This window comes from Neofelis nebulosa, chromosome 10 (genome assembly GCF_028018385.1).
Source record: "Neofelis nebulosa isolate mNeoNeb1 chromosome 10, mNeoNeb1.pri, whole genome shotgun sequence".
Taxonomy (NCBI): Eukaryota; Metazoa; Chordata; class Mammalia; order Carnivora; family Felidae; genus Neofelis; species Neofelis nebulosa.
Window position 1 is genome coordinate 33,012,342 of NC_080791.1, and position 23,912 is coordinate 33,036,253.

Below are 23,912 nucleotides of genomic sequence, written 5' to 3' on the forward strand. Positions count from 1 at the left end.
GATCATGATCTCACGTTTCACAGGTTCAAGCCTCACAATGGGCTCTGTGCTGACAGAGTGGAGCCTGCTTGGGATTCTCTCTCTCTCTCTCTCTCTCTCTCTCTCTCTCTCTCCTGCCCCTCCCTCACTTGTGCTCTCTTTCTCTCAAAACAAATAAATAACATAATAATAATAATAATAATAATAATAATAATAATAATAAATGCTCAGAGACAGAACCAAACTCTATTATGGAGAAAATGAAGGGACAAGAATTATCAGGTTCCATTGCAGTCTTCAACATGAAACTAACATAAAGAAAATCAGTACTATTTTGAAATGACTAATATTATATTGTTTATTTTTCTATTAATACCATAGATCAATGTTCATATGATTTCTATTAAGGTCTACTTAAAACTGAAAACCAGTCTTAAAAAAAATGTTTCCCATGGAAATGAAAATGTCTTTTATGGGCAGTATTTCTCAGGTATCTCATCTCTAATGAAATAAGTCAGTATTAAGTGCCTACTGTATGCTGAGGAAAATTAAAAATAAAATTAAGTACATAACTAGGCCTGATTCAAAGTGGGCAAGTTTTAAATGAAGTGGGCATACTTGAAACATTTTTATAATTAAGATGTATTGCACACTAAACCATTTGTTTGCTAAAGGTAAGCAAAATAAAATATGTCACAAAAGAGTATTCTAAAGAGGAGTAATAGAGGACTTGATAGACCAGCGATCTAAGGAATTGAGTTCTAATCCTCACTGTGCCAATAACTAGCTGCTCAGTCTGTTTATATGTATAAAATGAGTCCTGGGTCTCCTGAAAGCCGGTTCCATCTCCTAAAATATGAATAGGCTGATATGTAGGTATGTTTACACTATTTCTCTTAATGTATTTGTCTTTGAGTAGGAACTCAGATACAGAGTTCTACCTATTCTTTGGAGTCACCAGTTTATGTAGGAACAGGTTTGGCAAGTATAGATATGACTTAAAAATGATTCTCACTGGGGCGCCTGGGTGGCGCAGTAGGTTAAGCGTCCGACTTCAGCCAGGTCACGATCTCGCGGTCCGTGAGTTCGAGCCCCGCGTCAGGCTCTGGGCTGATGGCTCGGAGCCTGGAGCCTGTTTCCGATTCTGTGTCTCCCTCTCTCTCTGCCCCTCCCCCGTTCATGCTCTGTCTCTCTCTGTCCCAAAAATAAATTAAAAAAAAAAAAAAAAAAATGATTCTCACTAGGAGCAAGGGCATGATTTTGAATGTAACCAAATATAGTTGTCAATTTATATAAAATGTGAAAACAAGTTATATTTCATTTTGCTGTAATGTATGCTGCTCTGGATATATTTATATTGTGAAAATTTTAGTTTTTAATCATTCTGGATACCTATTGGATTTTCTACTCATTTCTAGAACTGAAATCAGCAGTTTTAACAGGATACAAATTAAAAAAAACACACACAAGTATTCAATTCTATACTCTGACACACGTAATATGTCAGGCCTGCAAACAATTCCATTCTGCATATACCAGCACACTAAGAACCTCTAAATAAATATACTTTGCAACTATTTACACATAATTTCAGCTATTCAAAAAACAGGAACCATCTCCTCAGTTCAGTGCGGGAACCCCCATCATTAATCTTTTCTAATGGCTTTCAATGGTGCTTTTTCCCCACAACTATAACTCACACAGCACCTTGCGTTCCACAGCAAGGTATCAGGTGTCTCAAAGTCCACAGAACACAGTACAAAAGGAAATGTTTGTGGTCTGTAGACTTAGTCCATGTCAGTTAAATAGGATCATCTGGTTGTGAGGAGAGGGCTACTTTGACTCAGCATTTTCCACTTTGTCCAAGGTGAGGAGGTCACTGACTACACTGCAGGAGTCTACACTTAACTGACACTCTTGCCTTCCAGCTCATCAGCCTGAACACTTGCTGGAAACCTCTATTGTACACACTGTAAAAAGCAGCAGAGTATCACCTGTAGAATTACCTCTATTTACCAGGAAAATATATAAGTAAAACAGGGAGTAAAGCAATAGAAAAAAATAAACTCCTTCAAATATTTTTATTTCTACCATGGTGTTTCTGCAATACCAAAATAAAACTGACCTATACATATATTTCAGAAGAAAATGCCTGTTTTTTTATTCACTTTACTGAACAAGGATTACTTAGCAGCTTACAATTTAGTACTAAAAGCATCAGGCAGATAAAGTACACAGAATCACCACAACCAAAAGGCCAAGTGCAGTAATCTTTAGGTTCAAGATTTCATTTGAATTCATTTAACAGCAAGTTTAAAACACCTCCCAATGACTAGGCAAAAGGCATAATATACTGTGTGTGTTTTCAGCTGATACGACCAGCAACTGAGGTGTTTAAAAATAGAATAAAAGTAAAAAAAAGAAGATAAAATAAAAAATAAAATAAAATAGGTATAATTATTCATTTTCTTTTAACTATACCTAACCTAAACCTTGAAATAAGAATAATCCTTACACAAGTAAACTCTACTCTAGATGGGCCAAAACACTTGGAATATCCTGTACTAAAGAATTTTTCACAAAGCTCTTTAATTTTATAAAAATATCAGTGAAGTGAAACATTGTAAATTGAGGCTCTAAGGTAAAATGGCTTAATTTCAGACACATAGTCGGACCTCCTAGCTCTGTGATCTGTTGTGATCACTTCATCATTTTCCTCATTGTAAAAGCAGGTGTAATACCTGTACTCACCTCATGGGTTGCTTGTGAGAATTTAATTAAGTCTCAGATGTAATAGCTCAGTAAGAACCCCTATAATATAGATGTCAATACAGATTAGCTACTATTATTCTTGGAAAAAAAAACTTCCTTGCTCTGAGCACACCCCATATTCTTATTTTCTTCCTTCTTCTGCCCTTCCTTCTCAACTTCCTTATCTGTCCTGTTTTTCTCTCTCAAAATATCAAATGTTGAGTTCTCAGACTATATAGAAGTCCTCTTCTCAATCTATTCTTTCCCAGAAGGAATCTAACTTTACCCATGAATTTAATCACCACCTAGAGGACAATGGTTCCCAAATGTGTATTTCGAATTCAGGTAGGAATATATACATGCAAGCTCAACATCCCCACCTGGATGTCTTGGAGGAACCTCAAATTCATTACGTCTAAAGCCAAACTCATTTTTGCCATCCAAACATTAATGCTGTCTATCTCAGTAAATCACTCCAAAAGTCACCCAATTATGCAACCCAGAACCCTAAGAGTAATCTCTGAAATGTCCTGTTCCTCACTTCCCAGTATGTAACCCATTTCCTACCTTTCCCATTTTACCTCTGAAATACATCCCTTTGTCTCCATAGCCACTATCACCTTCTGAATCTGAAGTCATTATCCCATAGTCCCAAATTGGCTTTCCCAAAGAAGTCATGTGTGCATTGGTGGTATAGGAAGTCCTGCCCCCTCCAATCCCTGCATGACATGAAACTAGAGGGATATTTAAAATGAAAATATAAAAGATAAAAAAATAACATAAAAATGATAAAAATAAATAAAATTAAAATAAAATAAAATAAAATGCAAATATAACATCACTCATCTAGCTACAACTTTTATTTGGCTTAACAACACCCTCAGAATAAGGAACAAAATACTATGGGCCATTAATAAAGCTGTGTGCATGCCATCTGTCTCCATGGTCCTCTATATTTCTAACAGCCTGGACCTTTTTCTCCTAAAATGCCAGGCTCTATCCTCCTTTAAGGCCTTTACTCATACCCACTCTGCTCCCTCTTTGGGAATATGGGTTATTCCTTTCTCACCTCTGAACGCCCATTTCTAGCTATTTCTTTATCATTTAGCTTTCTGTTTAACCAATACTTCCTCCAGAAAGTGTTGCCTGGTCCTCTGGACATGGTCAGTTTTATTAATTATACTCTAACAAACTGCTCTTAACTTTTGCATCACAATCCTCAGTGCATTTGTTAATTACTTTGGTGTCTGCCTTCCACAAAAGATAATAAGGGACACAAGTGCAGAGAGCAAGACTGTTGTGTTTACAACTGTATCCCTTAATCTTATCAAACACCATGCTGGCCACAAGTGGGCCAACTAGGATACTGATAAATGTTTCCTGAATTACTTAACATAAACATGGTTCTGGTTTAGTCCCTGACTTGATAATTGTTTATAATTGGTAGAAAAATACACAAAAAACTCTAATTCAACAGACTTTGTTAGTTTCTTACGGGAAATAAGCATAAAAACTACTTGATTCTATAAGAAAGATAATCAATTCTGGAAGGGGAACAAATAATATGAAGAAAGACCAGGACCCCTGTGTGGGTCAGTGAGTTAAGCATCCTAATCTTGACTCTGGGTTAGGTCATCATCCCAGGGTCATAGAATCAAGCGCTGCATTGGACTTTGTGATTAGTGTACAGCCTGTTTAAGATTCTCTCTCTCTCTCTGCCTCTGCCCCTCTCCCCCAGTTGTGTGCTCTCTCTCTCGCTCTCTCTCTCTCTGTTTTTTTTTTTGTGTGTGTGTTTTTTTTTGTTTTTTTGTTTTGTTTTGTTTTGTTTTTGTTTTTTGAGAGAGAGAGAGCGAGAGAGAGAGGGAATGAGGAAAGCTTCTTTCTGGTGCTGGGATATGAATGAAGCCATGGAGAGGTAAGAAGACTTCAACAGGGAAGGGTAAAAAATACTCCAGGAAGAGGGAAGTTTGTGCAAAGCCATGGACATAGTCAAGAGTATATACAAAGACAGGTGAATGGACAATTGTGCCGGAGGAAGGAGATACACTGAAATGTTGCAAATGGGCACATTGTGGAAAGCTTTCATTATCAGAATTAAACCATCTCTCAAGGAAAACCACTGAAGATTTCATTGGAAGAAGGATGAAGACAGCAAAAATGTGTACAGATTAGGATGAAAGTAAGGAGACCAACCCATAAGCTATTTCAATATTTCAGACAGATGGGAAGGAGGAAAGAAGGAAAAAATAATTCTGCAGTAGAAGAGACAATACTGCTTGAATGGGGAAGGGGTATGTCTTTGACTAAATAGAAAACCAAAATAGAGAAAAGATAGAAGAAGGATGGGAGATGATGAGTTCTGTTTTGGAAACCCTAAATTTTATGTCCTTATATAATGTTGAGCAGGATAGTTTAGGTATAGGTCTGAGAAAGAGGATGCAAATGAATTTCAGAAGCTATTGGGCTCAGGGAAATCTTAATTGGTCTGTAATCAATTAAACAATAACACAAAGGCTTGAGAATCATGTCTAAAGATTTTTCACAAACACATTTTTATTAATAATGAAAAAAAACACAAAAAATAATAAACGTTATTTTATTATTACTTACCTAAGTTTTCAATACACCCAATACCTAATTTTTATTTTATATAGTTAGGAAAAAGTGTCTCAATTTTACTTTAACTTCACTCTTTAAAATAGTTAATTTCCCACAATTGTTGGGATGGGAGGAACTCACCCATAACATGCTGACTTTCTCTATTAAGTACAAGAATATCTTTTATGCTTAAAAGAATTCCAGTCTTTGTAATAGGCTCTGTGCAAAAATTTAAAATGATGTACAGAATTTTTTAAAAGGTTAACATCTAATTTCAAAAATGTTAACATCTGAAATTATGTCATCTTTAATTATCAGGACGATATCTGAAGAATAAAATGTAGCACTTACTTTTGCTGCACCTATCTGTTCTTTGCGAAATTTCTCAAGTGGAGCAATTAATACATCATTAGCATTTTGAATCTGAAATTAAAAATGCAAATACATTAAATTCTGTATAATTTCATGCAAATATTGAAAAAAAACAGCGCCTTTATTCAGCTTATTTAAATGAACAGCTTTTGTTCTCCTGTTTGCTTCTATAAATGAAGTAAAAATATGTTGCATGTTGTATAGTACTTTTCTACCTTATGAGGTCATTTTCACCAATTATTTTACTCAAGCCTAACAATAATGTGAAAAATGGAAAACAGTACACGTTTAGATCCTAGCCTGAATATTTAATTTCATATTCTAAGATTTAACTAAGAAATAGCACAGATATTAAATTTACAAATACCTTTAATTACACTAGTTTAATGCAGTCAGTTCAAGCATCATTTAAAAATTAAACCATATAAAGCGCTTCCATTTGGCACTAGAATGTTATTCTAAGCCACAAAATAAAATAACGTTCATTTTTTTTCCATTTAATTAGATTCTTTACACTAGGGATTTGTCTGAATGTTTGCATATGTCCAACCCTGCTAAAACTGTACCTGATTTCATTTCAATGAATAGTATTTTAGTCCCAAACTCCAAACTGGGATTTACTTACACCTTAAAACAGATAAATATTTAATTTGGATCTGTGAGAATATTGTGAAGAGGTTTTCAGTATGGGAGCCAGGGACTGAATGCAAGACCCAGACAATTCTAAGAAAAACAGTATGCTGGGAGGAAATTTTCATCTGAAAAAACCTTTATAAACCATTAAAATTAAACACAATCTTAAATGTTCTCAACACAACCTGGGTTGGAAGATGGCGGCGTAGGAGGACGCTGGGCTCACCGCAGGTCCTGCTGATCACTTAGATTCCACCTACACCTGCCTAAATAACCCAGAAAACCACCAGAAAACTAGCAGAACGGAGTCTCCGGAGCCAAGTGCAGACGAGAGGCCCACGGAAGAGGGTAGGAAGGGCGGAGAGGCGGTGCGCGCTGCACGGACTGGCGGGAGGGAGCCTGGGCGGAGGGGCAGCCTGCTGGCCAAGCAGAGCCCCCGAGTCTGGCTGGCAAAAGCGGAGGGGCTGGACGAAGTGTGTTCCAGCAGCAAGTGTGGCTTGACATCTGGAAGGTTGTAAGTTAACAGCTCTGCTCGGAAAGCGGGAAGGCTGAGGGACAAAGGGAGGGAGAGTTGCTGAGCCCCCAGACAACAGAGCTCAGCTTGGCGGGGAACAAAGGCGCTCGCCAGCGCCATCTCCCCCACCCATCCCCCAGCCAAAATCCCAAAGGGAACCAGTTCCTTCCAGGGAACTTGCTAGCTCCTCACAAACACCCAACTCTGTGCTTCTGTGGAGCCAAACCTCCGGCAGCGGATCTGACTCCCTCCTGCTGCCACAGGGCCCCTCCTAAAGTGGATCACCTAAGGAGAAGCGAGCTAAGCCTGCCCCTCCTGCCCCCGTGCACCTTGCCTACCCACCCCAGCTAAGACGCCAGATCCCCAGCACCACAAGCCTGGCAGTGTGCAAGTAGCCCAGACGGGCCACGCCACCCCACAGTGAATCCCGCCCCTAGGAGAGGGGAAGAGAAGGCACACACCAGTCTGACTGTGGCCCCAGCGGTGGGCTGGGGGCAGATATCAGGTCTGACTGCGGCCCAGCCCACCAACTCCAGTTATACACCACAGCACAGGGGAAGTGCCCTGCAGGTCCGCACCGCTCCAGGGACTATCCAAAATGACCAAACGGAAGAATTCCCCTCAGAAGAATCTCCAGGAAATAACACAGCCAATGAACTGATCAAAAAGGATTTAAATAATATAACAGAAAGTGAATTTAGAATAATAGTCATAAAATTAATCGCTGGGCTTGAAAACAGTATAGAGGACAGCAGAAAATCTCTTGCTACAGAGATCAAGGGACTAAGGAACAGTCACGAGGAGCTGAAAAACGCTTTAAACGAAATGCAAAACATAATGGAAACCACGACGGCTAGGATTGAAGAGGCAGAGGAGAGACTAGGTGAACTAGAAGATAAAGTTATGGAAAAAGAGGAAGCTGAGAGAAAGAGAGATAAAAAAATCCAGGAGTATGAGGGGAAAATTAGAGAACTAAGTGATACACTAAAAAGAAATAATATACGCATAATTGGTATCCCAGAGGAGGAAGAGAGAGGGAAAGGTACTGAAGGGGTACTTGAAGAAATAATAGTTGACAACTTCCCTGAACTGGGGAAGGAAAAAGACATTGAAATCCAAGAGGCACAGAGAAGTCCCTTCAGACGTAACTTGAATCGATCTTCTGCACGACATATCATAGTGAAACTGGCAAAATACAAGGATAAAGAGAAAATTCTGAAAGCAGCAAGGGATAAACGTGCCCTCACATATAAAGGGAGACCTATAAGACTCGGGACTGATCTCTCCTTTGAAACTTGGCAGGCCAGAAAGGCTTGGCACGATATCTTCAGTGTGCTAAACAGAAAAAATATGCAGCCGAGAATCCTTTATCCAGCAAGTCTGTCATTTAGAATAGAAGGAGAGATAAAGGTCTTCCCAAACAAACAAAAACTGAAGGAATTTGTCACCACAAAACCAGTCCTACAAGAGATCCTAAGGGGGATCCTGTGAGACAAAGTACCAGAGACATCACTACAAGCATATAACATACAGACATCACAATGACTCTAAAACCGTATCTTTCTATAATAACACTGAATGAAAATGGATTAAATGCGCCAACCAAAAGACATAGGGTATCAGAATGGATAAAAAAACAAGACCCATCTATTTGCTGTCTACAAGAGACTCATTTGAGATCTGAGGACACCTTTAGATTGAGAGTGAGGGGATGGAGAACTATTTATCATGCTACTGGAAGCCAAAAGAAAGCTGGAGTAGCCATACTTATATCAGACAAACTAGACTTTAAATTAAAGGTTGTAACAAGAGATGAAGAAGGGCATTATATAATAATTACAGGGTCTATCCATCAGGAAGAGCTAACAATTATAAATGTCTATGCGCCGAATACTGGAGCCCCCAAATATATAAAATAATTACTCACAAACCTAAGCAACCTTATTGATAAGAATGTGGTAACTGCAGGGGACTTTAACACTCCACTTACAGAAATGGATAGATCATCTAGACACACAGTCAACAAAGAAACAAGGGCCCTGAAGGATACATTGGATCAGATGGACTTGACAGATATATTTAGAACTCTGCATCCCAAAGCAACAGAATATACTTTCTTCTCGAGTGCACATGGAACATTCTCCAAGATAGATCATATACTGGGTCACAAACAGCCCTTCATAAGTTCACAAGAATTGAAATTATACCATGCATACTTTCAGACCACAATGCTATGAAGCTTGAAATCAACCACAGGAAAAAGTCTGGAAAACTTCCAAAAGCGTGGAGGTTAAAGAACACCTTACTAACGAATGAGTGGGTCAACCAGGCAATTAGAGAAGAAATTAAAAAATATATGGAAACAAACGAAAATGAAAATACAACAATCCAAACACTTTGGGACGCAGCAAAGGCAGTCCTGAGAGGAAAATACATTGCAATCCAGGCCTATCTCAAGAAACAAGAAAAATCCCAAATACAAAATCTAACAGCACACCTAAAGGAAATAGAAGCAGAACAGCAAAGGCAGCCTAAACCCAGCAGAAGAAGAGAAATAATAAAGATCAGAGCAGAAATAAACAATATAGAATCTAAAAAAACTGTGGAGCAGATCAACAAAACCAAGAGTTGGTTTTTTGAAAAAATAAACAAAATTGACAAACCTCTAGCCAGGCTTCTCAAAAAGAAAAGGGAGATGACCCAAATAGATAAAATCATGAATGAAAATGGGATTATTACAACCAATCCCTCAGAGATACAAACAATTATCAGGGAATACTATGAAAACTTATATGCCAACAAATTGGACAACCTGGAAGAAATGGACAAATTCCTAAACACCCACACTCTTCAAAACTGAATCAGGAGGAAATAGAAACCTTGAACAGACCCATAACCAGCGAAGAAATTGAATTGGTTATCAAAAATCTCCCAACAAATAAGAGTCCAGGACCAGATGGCTTCCCAGGGGAGTTCTACCAGATGTTTAAAGCAGAGATAATACCTATGCTTCTCAAGCTATTCCAAGAAATAGAAAAGGAAGGAAAACTTCCAGACTCATTCTATGAAGCCAATATTTCTTTGATTCCTAAACCAGACAAAGACCCAGTAAAAAAAGAGAACTACAGGCCAATATCCCTGATGAATATGGATGCAAAAATTCTCAATAAGATACTAGCAAATCGAATTCAACAGCATATAAAAAGAATTATTCACCATGATCAAGTGGGATTCATTCCTGGGATGCAGGGCTGGTTCAACATTCACAAATCAATCAACGTGATACATCACATTAACAAAAAAAAAGAGAAGAACCATATGATCCTGTCAATCGATGCAGAAAAGGCCTTTGACAAAATCCAGCACCCTTTCTTAATAAAAACCCTTGAGAAAGTCGGGATAGAAGGAACATACTTAAAGATCATAAAAGCCATTTATGAAAAGCCCACAGCTAACATCACCCTCAACGGGGAAAAACTGAGAGCTTTTTCCCTGAGATTAGGAACACGACAGGGATGCCCACTCTCACCGCTGTTGTTTAACATAGTGCTGGAAGTTCTAGCATCAGCAATCAGACAACAAAAGGAAATCAAAGGCATCAAAATTGGCAAAGATGAAGTCAAGCTTTCACTTTTTGCAGATGACATGATATTATACATGGAAAATCCGATAGACTCCACCAAAAGTCTGCTAGAACTGATACATGAATTCAGCAAAGTTGCAGGATACAAAATCAATGAACAGAAATCAGTTGCATTCTTATACACTAACAATGAAGCAACAGAAAGACAAATAAAGAAACTGATCCCATTCACAATTGCACCAAGAAGCATAAAATACCTAGGAATAAATCTAACTAAAGATGTAAAAGATCTGTATGCTGAAAACTATAGAAAGCTTATGAAGGTAATTGAAGAAGATATAAAGAAATGGAAAGACATTCCCTGCTCATGGATTGGAAGAATAAATATTGTCAAAATGTCAATACTACCCAAAGCAATCTACACATTCAGTGCAATCACAATCAAAATTGCACCAGCATTCTTCTCGAAACTAGAACAAGCAATCCTAAAATTCATATGGAACCACAAAAGGCCCCGAATAGCCAAAGTAATTTTGAAGAAGAAGACCAAAGCAGGAGGCATCACAATCCCAGACTTTAGCCTCTACTACAAAGCTGTCATCATCAAGACAGCATGGTATTGGCACAAAAACAGACACAGAGACCAATGGAATAGAATAGAAACCCCAGAACTAGACCCACAAACGTATGGCCAACTCATCTTTGACAAAGCAGGAAAGAACATCCAATGGAAAAAAGACAGTCTCTTTAACAAATGGTGCTGGGAGAACTGGACAGCAACATGCAGAAGGTTGAAACTAGACCACTTTCTCACACCATTCACAAAAATAAACTCAAAATGGATAAAGGACTTGAATGTGAGACAGGAAACCATCAAAACCCTAGAGGAGAAAGCAGGAAAAGACCTCTCTGACCTCAGCAGTAGCAATCTCTTACTCGACACATCCGCAAAGGCAAGGGAATTAAAAGCAAAAATGAATTACTGGGACCTTATGAAGATAAAAAGCTTCTGCACAGCAAAGGAAACAACCAACAAAACTAAAAGGCAACCAACGGAATTGGGAAAAGATATTTGCAAATGACATATCGGACAAAGGGCTAGTATCCAAAATCTATAAAGAGCTCACCAAACTCCACACCCGAAAAACAAATAACCCAGTGAAGAAATGGGCAGAAAACATGAATAGACACTTCTCTAAAGAAGACATCTGGATGGCCAACAGGCACATGAAAAGATGCTCAACGTCGCTCCTCATCAGGGAAATACAAATCAAAACAACACTCAGATATCACCTCATGCCAGTCAGAGTGGCCAAAATGAACAAATCAGGAGACTATAGATGCTGGCGAGGATGTGGAGAAACGGGAACCCTCTTGCAGTGTTGGTGGGAATGCAAATTGGTGCAGCCACTCTGGAAAGCAGTGTGGAGGTTCCTCAGAAAATTAAAAATAGACCTACCCTATGACCCAGCAATAGCACTGCTAGGAATTTACCCAAGGGATACAGGAGTACTGATGCATAGGGGCACTTGTACCCCAATGTTTATAGCAGCACTCTCAACAATAGCCAAATGATGGAAAGAGCCTAAATGTCCATCAACTGATGAATGGATAAAGAAATTGTGGTTTATATACACAATGGAATACTACGTGGCAATGAGAAAGAATGAAATATGGCCTTTTGTAGCAACGTGGATGGAAGTGGAGAGTGTGATGCTAAGTGAAATAAGCCATACAGAGAAAGACAGATACCATATGGTTTCACTCTTATGTGGATCCTGAGAAACTTAACAGAAACCCATGGGGGAGGGGAAGGGAAAAAAAAAAAAAAAGAGGTTAGAGTGGGAGAGAGCCAAAGCATAGGAGACTGTTAAAAACTGAGAACAAACTGAGGGTTGATGGGGGGTGGGAGGGAGGGGAGGGTGGGTGATGGGTATTGAGGAGGGCACCTTTTGGGATGAGTACTGGGTGTTGTATGGAAACCAATTTGACAATAAATTTCATATATTGAAAAAAAATGTTCTCAACCCAAAAATCGTAATTATGTGACAGGATGGGAGTGTTAGCTAATGCCATGATGATAATCATTTTGCAATATATACATGTATCAAGTCAACCTGTACACTTTAAACTTCCACAATATATCAATTATATCTCAATAAAGTTGAGAAGAAATTTACATTAACAAACAAAATTATAAATTACCACTGTGATAATATGATCTATTATATAATTAGCAATGCTAAGAGGAAGAGAAAACCTTTTTTTAAAATATATAACTCTATTTTAAAATAGGTTAAAGAGTTTAAAGGAGCCCCTTATATTATTCTTGTAACTTTTCCATAAGTATAAAATTATATCACAATTTAAAAATTTCAAGGGAAATGTTTTCCTTTCACTTATTTTCACTTAACTTATTATTCTCCAGTCAAGTTTTATTTCTCAAATTCCATATCTAAATGTACAAGGATAGTATACACAAAAATAAAAACTAGAGTTTTAGTGCCCTCCATGATTATCATTCTCTAATTTGCAGAAAAATGACATGACGGATCTTGAAAAGACCTAAAATCCTTGCATAAAGACATATACAGTAAATCAATACTCAAAATCCTAAGACATCAACAACCAACTGTAGATACCTCTGACATCCATCACTTAATTCCCATTTATGAGCTCAGACAAGAATCCCTCCAGATACACTGTGCAGGCGTGCTGCTACAGAGAGATGACTGGAAAAAGTAGCAAAGTACCTCACTTTTAATTCTCACTCTCTAAATCCTCCTTGCCCTCATGAAACCCCAAATCCATAAACACACACACATACACAGATTTTACAGAGGTAATAAATAGCTGATTCTGCTTTAAACTTGTTTGCATAAGGCGAAAGGCAGTGTCATGAACACTTCTGTGTTATTTGGAAAAATGGCAACAATAAAGGCTAACATTTACTGAATGTTTAGGTTATGCTGGGAACAAGCATGCTCTAATATATGTAAAGTTAGTGAACTTAAACAGGGAGATATTTCTCCAGTGTTGAAAACTCCAATAATAATGATGCTAAATAAGATGATATGCATATACAGTACAAGCACACATATTTATAATTGGCTTAAATTGGGATCTGTTTTTACAGCTGCTGTGTAACCATTCTGAACATGAGCTGCATCATCTACCCCACAACTGAACTTCGTTCTAAGGACTAAGACAATGAATGCAAAACACTTTGCTCAATGCCTTACATATAGTAAGTGCTCAAAATTTACAACGTTTAATATCTCCAAACTGACACAGATAATTAATCTCATTCTGTATTTACCTACTTAATACACTTCTGTGTCTGAATCTATAGTATTCCCTTTGGTTGAAGTCGATCTAGGTTCACATTATGAGAAGATGTTTTCCCATGAAATTCCCAAAAGACAGATGGCCTGTACTCTCCCATATCCAATCACCAGGTACTTATGTAAGTGCCAAGCACATTGCTGAGATCTGTGAGAAAGGGAAAAAACTAAGACATGGACTAAACCTTCCAGAAAGTTAATGTCAATTTGAGAAAAGAGGAAAATTTTATCCATTTAATGAATACTTGATGCTCTTAAAACACTGCTAAAATCTTTGCAAAATTGAAAGACAAAACTGATTAGAATAGTTACATGATAAACTATGCAGAACTCCTTATAAACACATAATGATTTTGACAATAGTAAAGATCCTTGAGAACTAAATGAGTCAGTATTTGGATGGTGAATGTGAACTGCATACACTAAAGAGACAAAAATATTCTAGAAACTGGGAACACCATGAATAAAGGCAAGGGGGTAGAACTAAGCATGACGTGTGGAAAGGGAGAATGCAATGCAGAAAAATAAACCATTTATTAATCACTCATTAAGAGTCAATCTTGATTGTGAGTGCATTGACCTAGTTACAGGTCCTCAGTTAACTTTTGAAAAATGGGAATACAGAATGAATATGAAGCATGTCAAACAGTTCTGGAACATAGCATGCTTCATAGAATTAAAACATTAGTATCAACTAACAAAAACATTATCTACATGGGAAAAAGTGTGTGTGTGTGTGTGTGTGTGTGTGTGTGTGTGTGTGTGTATTATTAGCAGGAAACTTGGTTGGAATAGGGAAAGGATACTCATTATCTAGGAAGAGCAGCCTGAACATGGAATCACTGCTGGCTTCTAAAGAGAAAACTAATGTTGTAAAAACTTGTTCTAGGAAGCCATTAATATGTGGGATAGTTAGAGAATGAAGAGATGAAGACAAGATCTACCAGCTGAATAGCTGGAAGTGGAACTCAAGTTTGAAATAAAGAAGGTGATAGGATCAGGGGCCTGCAGTACAGACACATCGTTAACAGGGAACTGCAGAGGCAGTGTTCTCAGAAAACAGAAAAGGACCCAGAGGGAGAAGAATCAAAGGGGACATTTAGATGTTTTGCCTCAGCACTGGAACTTGGGCATCATATTAAGAACTAGAGTAAATGAGATAAAGAGTGTTTGGTGGACAAGGTATAAAGATAATGAATTTCACTCTGAACCTATTATGTTCCATGCCATGAGAGGACTCAAATATTTTGGCAGAATATGCCATCTCAAAATGACAGAGTTAAGCAATAGGAATGAAGTGTTTTTATTAGGAAGGGAAGGATTAGAAAAGGAAGTGATTGGTAAATCTGTATACTAAGACATTGGCAGCCACATTCATATTTAATAGTTTAAAACCCTATGAGGCAAGAATTATTTCTTAACTCTATTTCTCCCATATTTCATTTTTTCTTTTGTTTTTGGATTTGTTCAGTTTTTCTCCTCTTTATTTCTCCTACTCTCATTCTATTAATGTGAAACTGGAGGAATAAGAAAAGTAAAGAGGTACTGAACTGAAATACGAAGGGGAGAGAAACATCTAATAGAGTGATAGAGATAACAATACATATGATTTGTTCAGTGCTTACTATGTGGTAAGTACCATGACAAACTCTTCATAATATCAAGATTAAAATTTATTTTATATGAGTAATTAAATCAAAACCCAAAACTCATCTGCAATGTATTAAGCACATGAATGTTAAAGTTAGACCTAGCTCCATTTGAATCACAGCATCAAAACTGCTAAATCTGTGTCTTCATACCCATACCTCTTAAAGTTTTTATAAAAATGAAAGGAGAAATATACACATTTTTAAAATAACAAGCATAGATTTGACATATGGCAGCCTTTTAAAAAATGTTTCCTTCTTCACAGAATTTATAATGTCTACTATGTGTTTAGTCTTATAATTTCCTATGGTTTAAAATGCAGTTACTCAAAGGTAGAAACTGAATTGCAATTAATTTAACAGAACAGTACTCATCTATAGTAGATAACCAGGAACCTATTTTTCCCCATAAACAAGTATAAAATATGCGTGATTTTACATCTGAAATATCATGCCTCTTTTGTCTGCAATGAGCCGCTGTTCACAACATGTGAATCTAAACTCAAGATATCAAAATGGAAATGCCAACAACACTCAAAGGCACAAAGTGGATTTACAACCCAATTTGGCTGCTTCTGATCTTCATCCCCCCAGGGAACACGTCTTTCATTCCCACAAACTGGTCAATCACAAGGACAAAATTTTTCAATTTTGAAGTAATCCAAGTGCAAATTAAAGAAGGTGTTTAAAATTTTGGCAGGTTTAAAAGAATTACTGTTGCTACTGAATAAAGGAAAATGATATACAAAATGGTGGAAAACTACAATTAAACATGTGAACCAGGGTATAACTTTGGTGACTTCACTTTCATAAGGTTTAAAAAAAAATGTAGAGAAATGCAATTTTGTTCACATGGAACTCCTTCTCTCCATATTTACGCAAGATGCTTGAGGAAACTTCTCCCAGAAGGTAATTCTGGGTTTGGGGGGGGGGGGGTCAAGTCACAGAGTTCAACAGATTCAAGATCCCATAATATCTGTGGAATGTGTTACTTTTCATGACCTTACTAAGAGGCTTTAGGAAAAATACAAAAGTAATTTTAATATTCTCCCTCGATATTGATGATATATAACTTTATAAAGTCTTATTTCAGTAAACAAGATACAATCAACTTACTATCTTATAATTCTTAACCATTTATAATTCTAAACTTTGGGTATAATCAACTTATTTTTATAAATATAGGTCCATTTTAAAAATCAAAAATAATTATCTGCTATTTCATTTACTTTCTGTAGCAGAGAAGCAAACTGATATTGGATAGTACTTTACAACATTTACTGGGTAAACACACTTTAACTGTGGGTGCAGTGTGTTACATGAAGCCAGGCAATTAAGTTTCCACTCAACTTTTCTTTTGCTATTTCAAGCAGTTCTAATAAACAGCCACCAGGGAGTGCTCATAAATCACTCACAAGTAATGACTAGAAATGTTTTTATGTGATTAGATGATGAATACTCCAAATACACTTGGGTTTGTGTGTGTGTGTCCAAGTATACACAAATTATAATTTTCTATAGAATATGTATTTTCAAGTGCTATCCGATCTTTATTAAAAATTTCTATTTTTAATGCTCACTTTGCACTTTGTAAGAGAACCTTACAACCTGTGTGTCCAATGAAATGAGCAGCAATGGAATAAACCAAATCTGAAAGGTAATTGTTACACTTTTACTTTATCCCCCATTTTCCAGGTTTCGGTTAAAGTCTAGTGTTGGTACCAGTCACAGCCCATCACTAATCGGTGATTATAGTGTCCCATTATCCTGCAACCAGGATAATGGATAATACCAGGATAGAGAATTGCAATTTTCTACCCCAAACTTTTAATGCACTAAAACACTCAAAGTTCTGAAGAGAAGATTTAATAATATTCTGTGGTGCTAGATAACCCAACTGCTTGAGAAGACTACAACAGGTGATATTATTTACAAAAATAAAACCTGAATGGTATCACTCATTGCAAAAATAATTTCCCGTTAAGATACCTATATAGTCAATCCACACACAGTGAAAAGATACGAAGGTGTTTCATAATGAGTAGATTGAACATAGTTAATGCAGAAGATACCTATAAGTAGTCTCTGAGATAAGAATGGACTATTTTCCCATTAGTATTTGCAACTAGGAAAATTAGATCACAGTCCTAATTTGGGATTACAGGCAAGCATCTCCCTCTGCTTCTTCCAACCTCTGTCCTTTTCCTCCTTCCAAAACAGCTTCCCAGAATGAACTTCTGGCAAGTGGTCTAGGGGTAGCCTGAGGCTCACTCCTCCATAATGGTCAGGTTAACTCTTCACAGCTACACAAGAGACAGTCCTCTTGGTCAATAAACCCACAGCTTTTCTAAACTAGGACCCGAAGGCTAAAACTCACATAATGTGTGAAGGATAGATATATGAACAAAACCTTGATTAAATAAGTAGTACGAAGTCAAAAACTAGAAGCTTTTTATGCTTTATATCCTTTAATGTGAGCAAATTACTCTGAAAAACCATGTCTTCACCTAAAAAAAAATGCTATGTAAGGTTAGCTGTATACCACTGTAATACATTTAATTTCAACTTGAATGTCACTTGCAACTTCAATATTGAATGCTTTGATTCTACTTATTAAGCCAGTGTTCCATTATGAACCCTACACCATTGGACCTCATCGGTTTAGATCCAACACTCACTTAAATTTAGTATTATTTTAATATTTTCTTTGTTTTTACCAGACATGATACTTTTCTTATTGAAAATGGTAGGGAAACAAATTTCAGTTTTTGGAGAATGATGCTTTATGAATTCTCCCTTATTTCAGAAGACAGGAAAGAGTATACTCTGAGTACACTAGTTTGTATTTAATTCTTGGTTTATATCCTGACAAGTGTGCAATCTGGTCAACTTAATCAAACTCTCCAAGTCTGTTTCCCTTTATGTTTAAGGATAATATGCTTGTTTACAAAGATTAAATTCTATATTTTATGTATAATGATCATAACTTTATTAAAGTTGTATCTGCTCCCTGTTAAATTCATTCTTTCATGTAAACCAATTATAATGCATATATAATTTTTTTTAATGAAATAGGAAGTTGCTACTGGAGATCTGGTATAAGAGTGAAATCTCATCAGCATATACTGAATGTCAAGACTTCTTAAATGGAACAGAGTAGCTATGAAGGCAAACAGTAAATAATCCTTTCTGCTTCTAGAACTTAAAACTATCCCAAATAACTCAAATTAAAATTTGCTGTTTTTTAATAGAGTCATCTACCCTCATAAGATGAGGGAGTAGAAAAGCATTCATCCAAGAAACAACTGACCATTTCCAAAGAATCTAGCTGAGAAAGTGAAAGACAGGGGTAAACTGCAAAATTTCACATAATCCACTGTGATCTAATAATATCATAACTCTAAGTCGTATCAAATGAAATTCTCTGAATAGTGAGTTATTTGAACAAGAAAAAGAAGCTATTTTTCATAGATTTTTGTTGCTCTTAAACTACTTTTGCTTTTATTCCCTCTTGCCACCAATCTCTAATGGGAGGTTATACTAAGAATATTTTAAAGCATTTAAGCATTGTGGAAAACATTTTGTTGTTGTTGAAACATTTTTTTAACAGCAGATATAAACAAAACACCTCCTCAAAACCTGTGTCTACTTATTGTCATCCTGATTACTCCTTGAACATTTGTAATTCTAAAATAAAGGAGGCTAAAAAAATTTTAGCAAAAAGAAGTTCGAACGGCTTTTTAGCTATAAAAAGATATGTGAAGGTCAAAGTAAAATTGATGTCTTACAAGACACTTATATACTCCAAGCATCCTATACATACAGTCATCACAACAATTACTTTTTTCTTGATTTTGACCAGAAAGTAAGCATTTAGGAAAACACTTTTATGAAATACATGGCTGTATTACCTCACAGGTCATATAAGTCAGATGTTGAAATTCAATCTATCTATGAGAACACAGGAAGTTGAGAAATGCTGCAACCCCAGTTGTTGCAGTGGGTTAAATAATCACTCCTGCATTTGACTGGGCAAAAGCATTCTGCAAAATTACTGGTTAGGTTACTTCAGCCAGTCCTCCACCTTTGGACATTCTCAGGAAATCCCAGGATCTGCTGAACTTGTACACATCTGTGGTATTGCTATGAGTATCCAATGATGCATTTGAGATGGCTAGAGATTTTCCTGTAACACAGCTAGCTGTCCCATGTATTGATGTCCTCATGCTGATGAAAATCTACCTTCTCCCTTTGCCCCACCTCAGATAACAGAAATACTAAATAACTTCAGCTGAGTCAATTATGGCCTCGAGAAAACTCTCCCCCTGCTCCGCAGCCAGGTTTCATCTCCTAGCTTAGAAGGATCAAAGTGGCATTATGTGTGGGGGTTGGGGGGAGGGGGGTCAACAAATTGATAATTTATGTAACCCAATGTTTATCTCCTCCCCACCTGCTTTTAATACTATTTCTTCTGCTAATACTTCTCTACCCTTCTCAGTATTCACCACTGAAAATATCTTTGGAGAGAGAAATTAAAATCATTCATCTGTTTTAAATTCTTCATTTGCGAATTTAAGCAAACTTCTAATAGTCTTTGTGAGTTTATAAAAGAAATGGAAATTCATTAAGGAAATTCCCAGAGTCACAGTTATTTTACAGCAATTACATCTTAGTAGCTGAATGTTAATGTATTTTAATCACAATTGCTCAGTATTTCTGTAATGGCAGATTGTTAAAACCTTAAGAAAGACTTAAAATATCCCAGTATATACACAATTTCTTAAATTGCTTATTCCAATTTTGTAATAATGGGGAGGGAATGGAAGGGAAGAAGAGGAGAGAAAAGAGAAGAGAAGGAAGGAGAGAATTAGGCAGGACAGAAATGCATATAAGCAAAAAAGAGACCAACATAACTACTATGTTATGAGGGAGGGATAGAGAAAGTGTAGGAAGAGAGATCTCTTACTAACAAGAGTAACAGTACTCATGCTACATATGTTACATGTGAGCATATATTCTATGTTATATGTGAGCAGGTTCACAGTGGCTCTAAGGAAATATTGTATGTATCTCCTCCCAGTCTGTATCCATTCAATGACCTTGCATTGAAGTCAGCTGAGGTGGAAGTATTTACACCATGGAAATCAGCAAGCATTACAAATCAGGGTTACATGCACATACACATGCGTACACACAAACACCTAAATGTCGGCAGTTAACTTTTTACCAGAACATCAATGCTTAAAACTAAACATGTATTGGGACACACCAGTATTAAACTAGAAACAGTCGGAAAGAGTGGTAACTATACAAGACTCCTTTTATCTACTTTTTAAAGCATCTCTTTTAAACATGTACCTGTGGGCTTTTAACATTTCCAATTAAGTACGTCTTTCCCAACACCCAAAACTCATTTGTACTTCTTCACACTTGAACTTTTTTACACAGAGCAAGACTTTTTAATTTCTGGGCTTCCACAGCAATACCTTGAATGAACTTGTATGATAGCACTGGTGATAAACAGTTTCAGCTTCATAAGTCTATTTGAGTGATAGCAGGTTTCTGTGGTGCTGGGTTGAAAAGGATCCTGAGGGTGAACCTGGACACTGTAGGAATGATCACAAATGTTGATGATCAACATCTCTTACTAACAAGAGTAACAGTACTCATGCTACATATGTTATATAAATATAGATACGATTACCTTTCTATTCCTTTAAAGGGAGAGATAATGTCTTATTGATTTTTTTAATAATCACTGTCTAGTAAAATCCCTTGCCACCGTGGAAACTCAACATAACCACTGCTAAATTGATTGAATAAAGTTACTTCCGATAGCTAACCTGCAGTTAGTTACTATAGTTACTCATAGTATTACTGAGGATAGCAACCTACCTACAAAAAACTAAGTATTTTTGATAATTAGCATTTCTATAATATGTAGTGATATATGCTATATAACATAACTAGCAATCAATATCTATAGAGGTAGCAATGGGAAATTAAGCTCATTGACATCTTTAGAAAAAGATTCAGTCACAAAAAACAACTATTAATTTACAATGGTTTTTTTTGTTTACTTATAAATTGGTATGCAGGGAGAAAAAGTACACACTGTTATAGTTCAAGTCAAAACTCTGGAGGGCAGACCATTATCATGCAAATGCCCACAGTGGGCTAAAAGGGAAATAGCAGTAACTCCTCAAAAATAAGAGATGCAGATCACTCCAAATTCTCCCTACTCCTCCTTCCTTACGGTTGATTTCACTACTGTGCTGAAGTGAAATCTTGAAAAAGAAAAACATGGCTCTACTAGATCTTAGCTAGGAACCAGGAAAAACATTCAGGGTAGGGGAGTATGTTGTCAAATAACAGGTTTAAAAGCATGAAGACAAAAGTAAACAGGTCACTCCTATCAGGTAAGTGAGGAAATGGATTCTAGAGTACACATAAAAAACAATAATTAATGAACACTTTCTATGGGACAAGAGAATTCTTCAATCCTCACAATAGATTTATGAAGAAGGTACTATTATCATTCCCATTGTACAGATAAGGAAAATGAGACTGGACTAAGTAATTGCCCAAGGTCACACACAAATAGCTGGTGGCAGAGCTACAATGTGAATCCAGGCATTCTGACTCTCAAATCTATATTCCTAACTACTCTGACAATCCTCATCATACCACTCTCAGATAGTAAAGAATATACTGCAGGCAAACTCCGTCTTGCCCCCACAAGCCATATGTGTGAGTATGACTATCATAAAGTAAAAACCAAGGAAAACAAATGAGCTGCAGAGGTAGTGAGGAGATTATTTGCCTATTTTCTAATTCCTAAACCCTTAGATGTAGATATATTATTTTCTCTATTACAAATCTTTTTTTTTTTTTTTGAAAAATGGTAGGACTTTTTATTGCATTCTCAGTTTCACTGTTGTGCTGATGTCATACTTAAGTGTGTGATGAAAAATCAAGCTGAGTTGAGTAACAATAATTATTCTTGGCTTACGAAACAGTTGTAACAGTGTAATGGTGACATGAGAAACTGCATGGACAGAAGGAAGATTAGGAAGAGGTTACTGCAACTATTAACTTAAAATAGGAACATTTCCCCCCACATAATTCTACCAAAGTTCGGAAAATGAGAAAATAAGGGTATTCTTTCAGAAATAAACAACAGTAGTATTGCCTTTTCCTACTACACTTTCCCTGGTACAACACTTACTGAGGATGCTTATGTCACATACTATCTTGATATAAACAAATACAGGACACACTGCAAATGGAACTTGGACAATTAAGAAAAACAACACCAGTAGCTAATACACAAACATACAGTGTATCTTTCCTATTAACTAACGCTGTAGTGACTGCTTGAATGTGAATATTTTGAGGCTCTCTAGGGACTAGGGGGAAGAGAAAATCTTTGAAATAAATTAATTCCTTAATTGAATAAACCAACGAATTGAATCATACTGTTAAAATAAAACCAAAAGAAATTAATTAAAAGAGAAAACTTCAGAGCTTTAATACATAATTACAAAAGTCCAAGAATACCCAAAAGTTTTCTAAGTCCTACAATTTAGCAAACAGAGGTATGATTTATTTTGCAAACATTTTCTTTTAAACTTTCCCAGGCATTTGAGCACAGACTCTTAGTCATAGCTGAGAATTACTTCCCAAATAAATTCCATATGCTCTAACTCTTGTCTCTGGTCTTTCCCAAAACCAGAGCTCATCATAAACCATGGGCCAGTTTTTCCACACTATACAGCTGTCAAAAACTTCTCTTACCCAATGAACTAAAGACCCTGTTTCAGCCCTTTATGTGAGGTCTTATATCATGTACAGTAAGAGTGATATGTCAATTCTAAAGAAATTCCCTTTACAACACATGACAAAAAAAAACCAAAACACTCAAAAATACATACTTTTCCTTATCTGTGAAAAGTATGCCCTAACAGAAAACACAATCATTTAATAAATCATTAACATCTAACCTCTTTTGGTCTTACCCTCAGGCCATGGCTTGAATTACTTTCAATTCACAGAACTAGCTAAAGAATGTTTATGATTCTCCTCCATAAAATAAAGCCTGGAAACTTGGAAACAACTTTCTTCCCTTACAGCAGCAGACAGCCTGAGACATTCAGACTCTGGTGCATTCATGATGATGTGTACATAAGATAAGCAAAGCAGTAACACTATGGTCAGGGACACCTTAGTTATCCTATATGACATTATAAAAAGGTATGGAGAAACAATCTCTCTCCTCTCTCTTCTTTTCCTTTCTCTTAAAAAATTAAGAGATATTGTAGTTAGTAGAGAAGAAAATTTAGCTCCTATGATGCCCAGTTTACACAAACACAAAGAGTGTTAATGCTTGTAAAACCCTACTTCTTATCTCAACATTACCCAGGTTCTCAAACAGAATCCTGACAAGAAACTCCCATCACTTTGCTGACAATCACATCCTGTTCCCAACT

General features: G+C 36.6%; 1 protein-coding gene across 2 annotated transcripts in view; it reads right to left on the bottom strand.

Moving 5' to 3' along the window:
* The window catches only part of ARHGAP42 (Rho GTPase activating protein 42), a 312,428-nt gene that overhangs the window by 148,170 nt on the left and 140,346 nt on the right, over window positions 1-23,912 (bottom strand). For both annotated transcript variants that reach the window (XM_058687389.1, XM_058687388.1), the window contains exon 4: window positions 5,680-5,751. In XM_058687389.1, coding sequence (XP_058543372.1) covers window positions 5,680-5,751 — 72 coding nt within the window. The remainder of the gene's footprint in view (window positions 1-5,679; window positions 5,752-23,912) is intronic.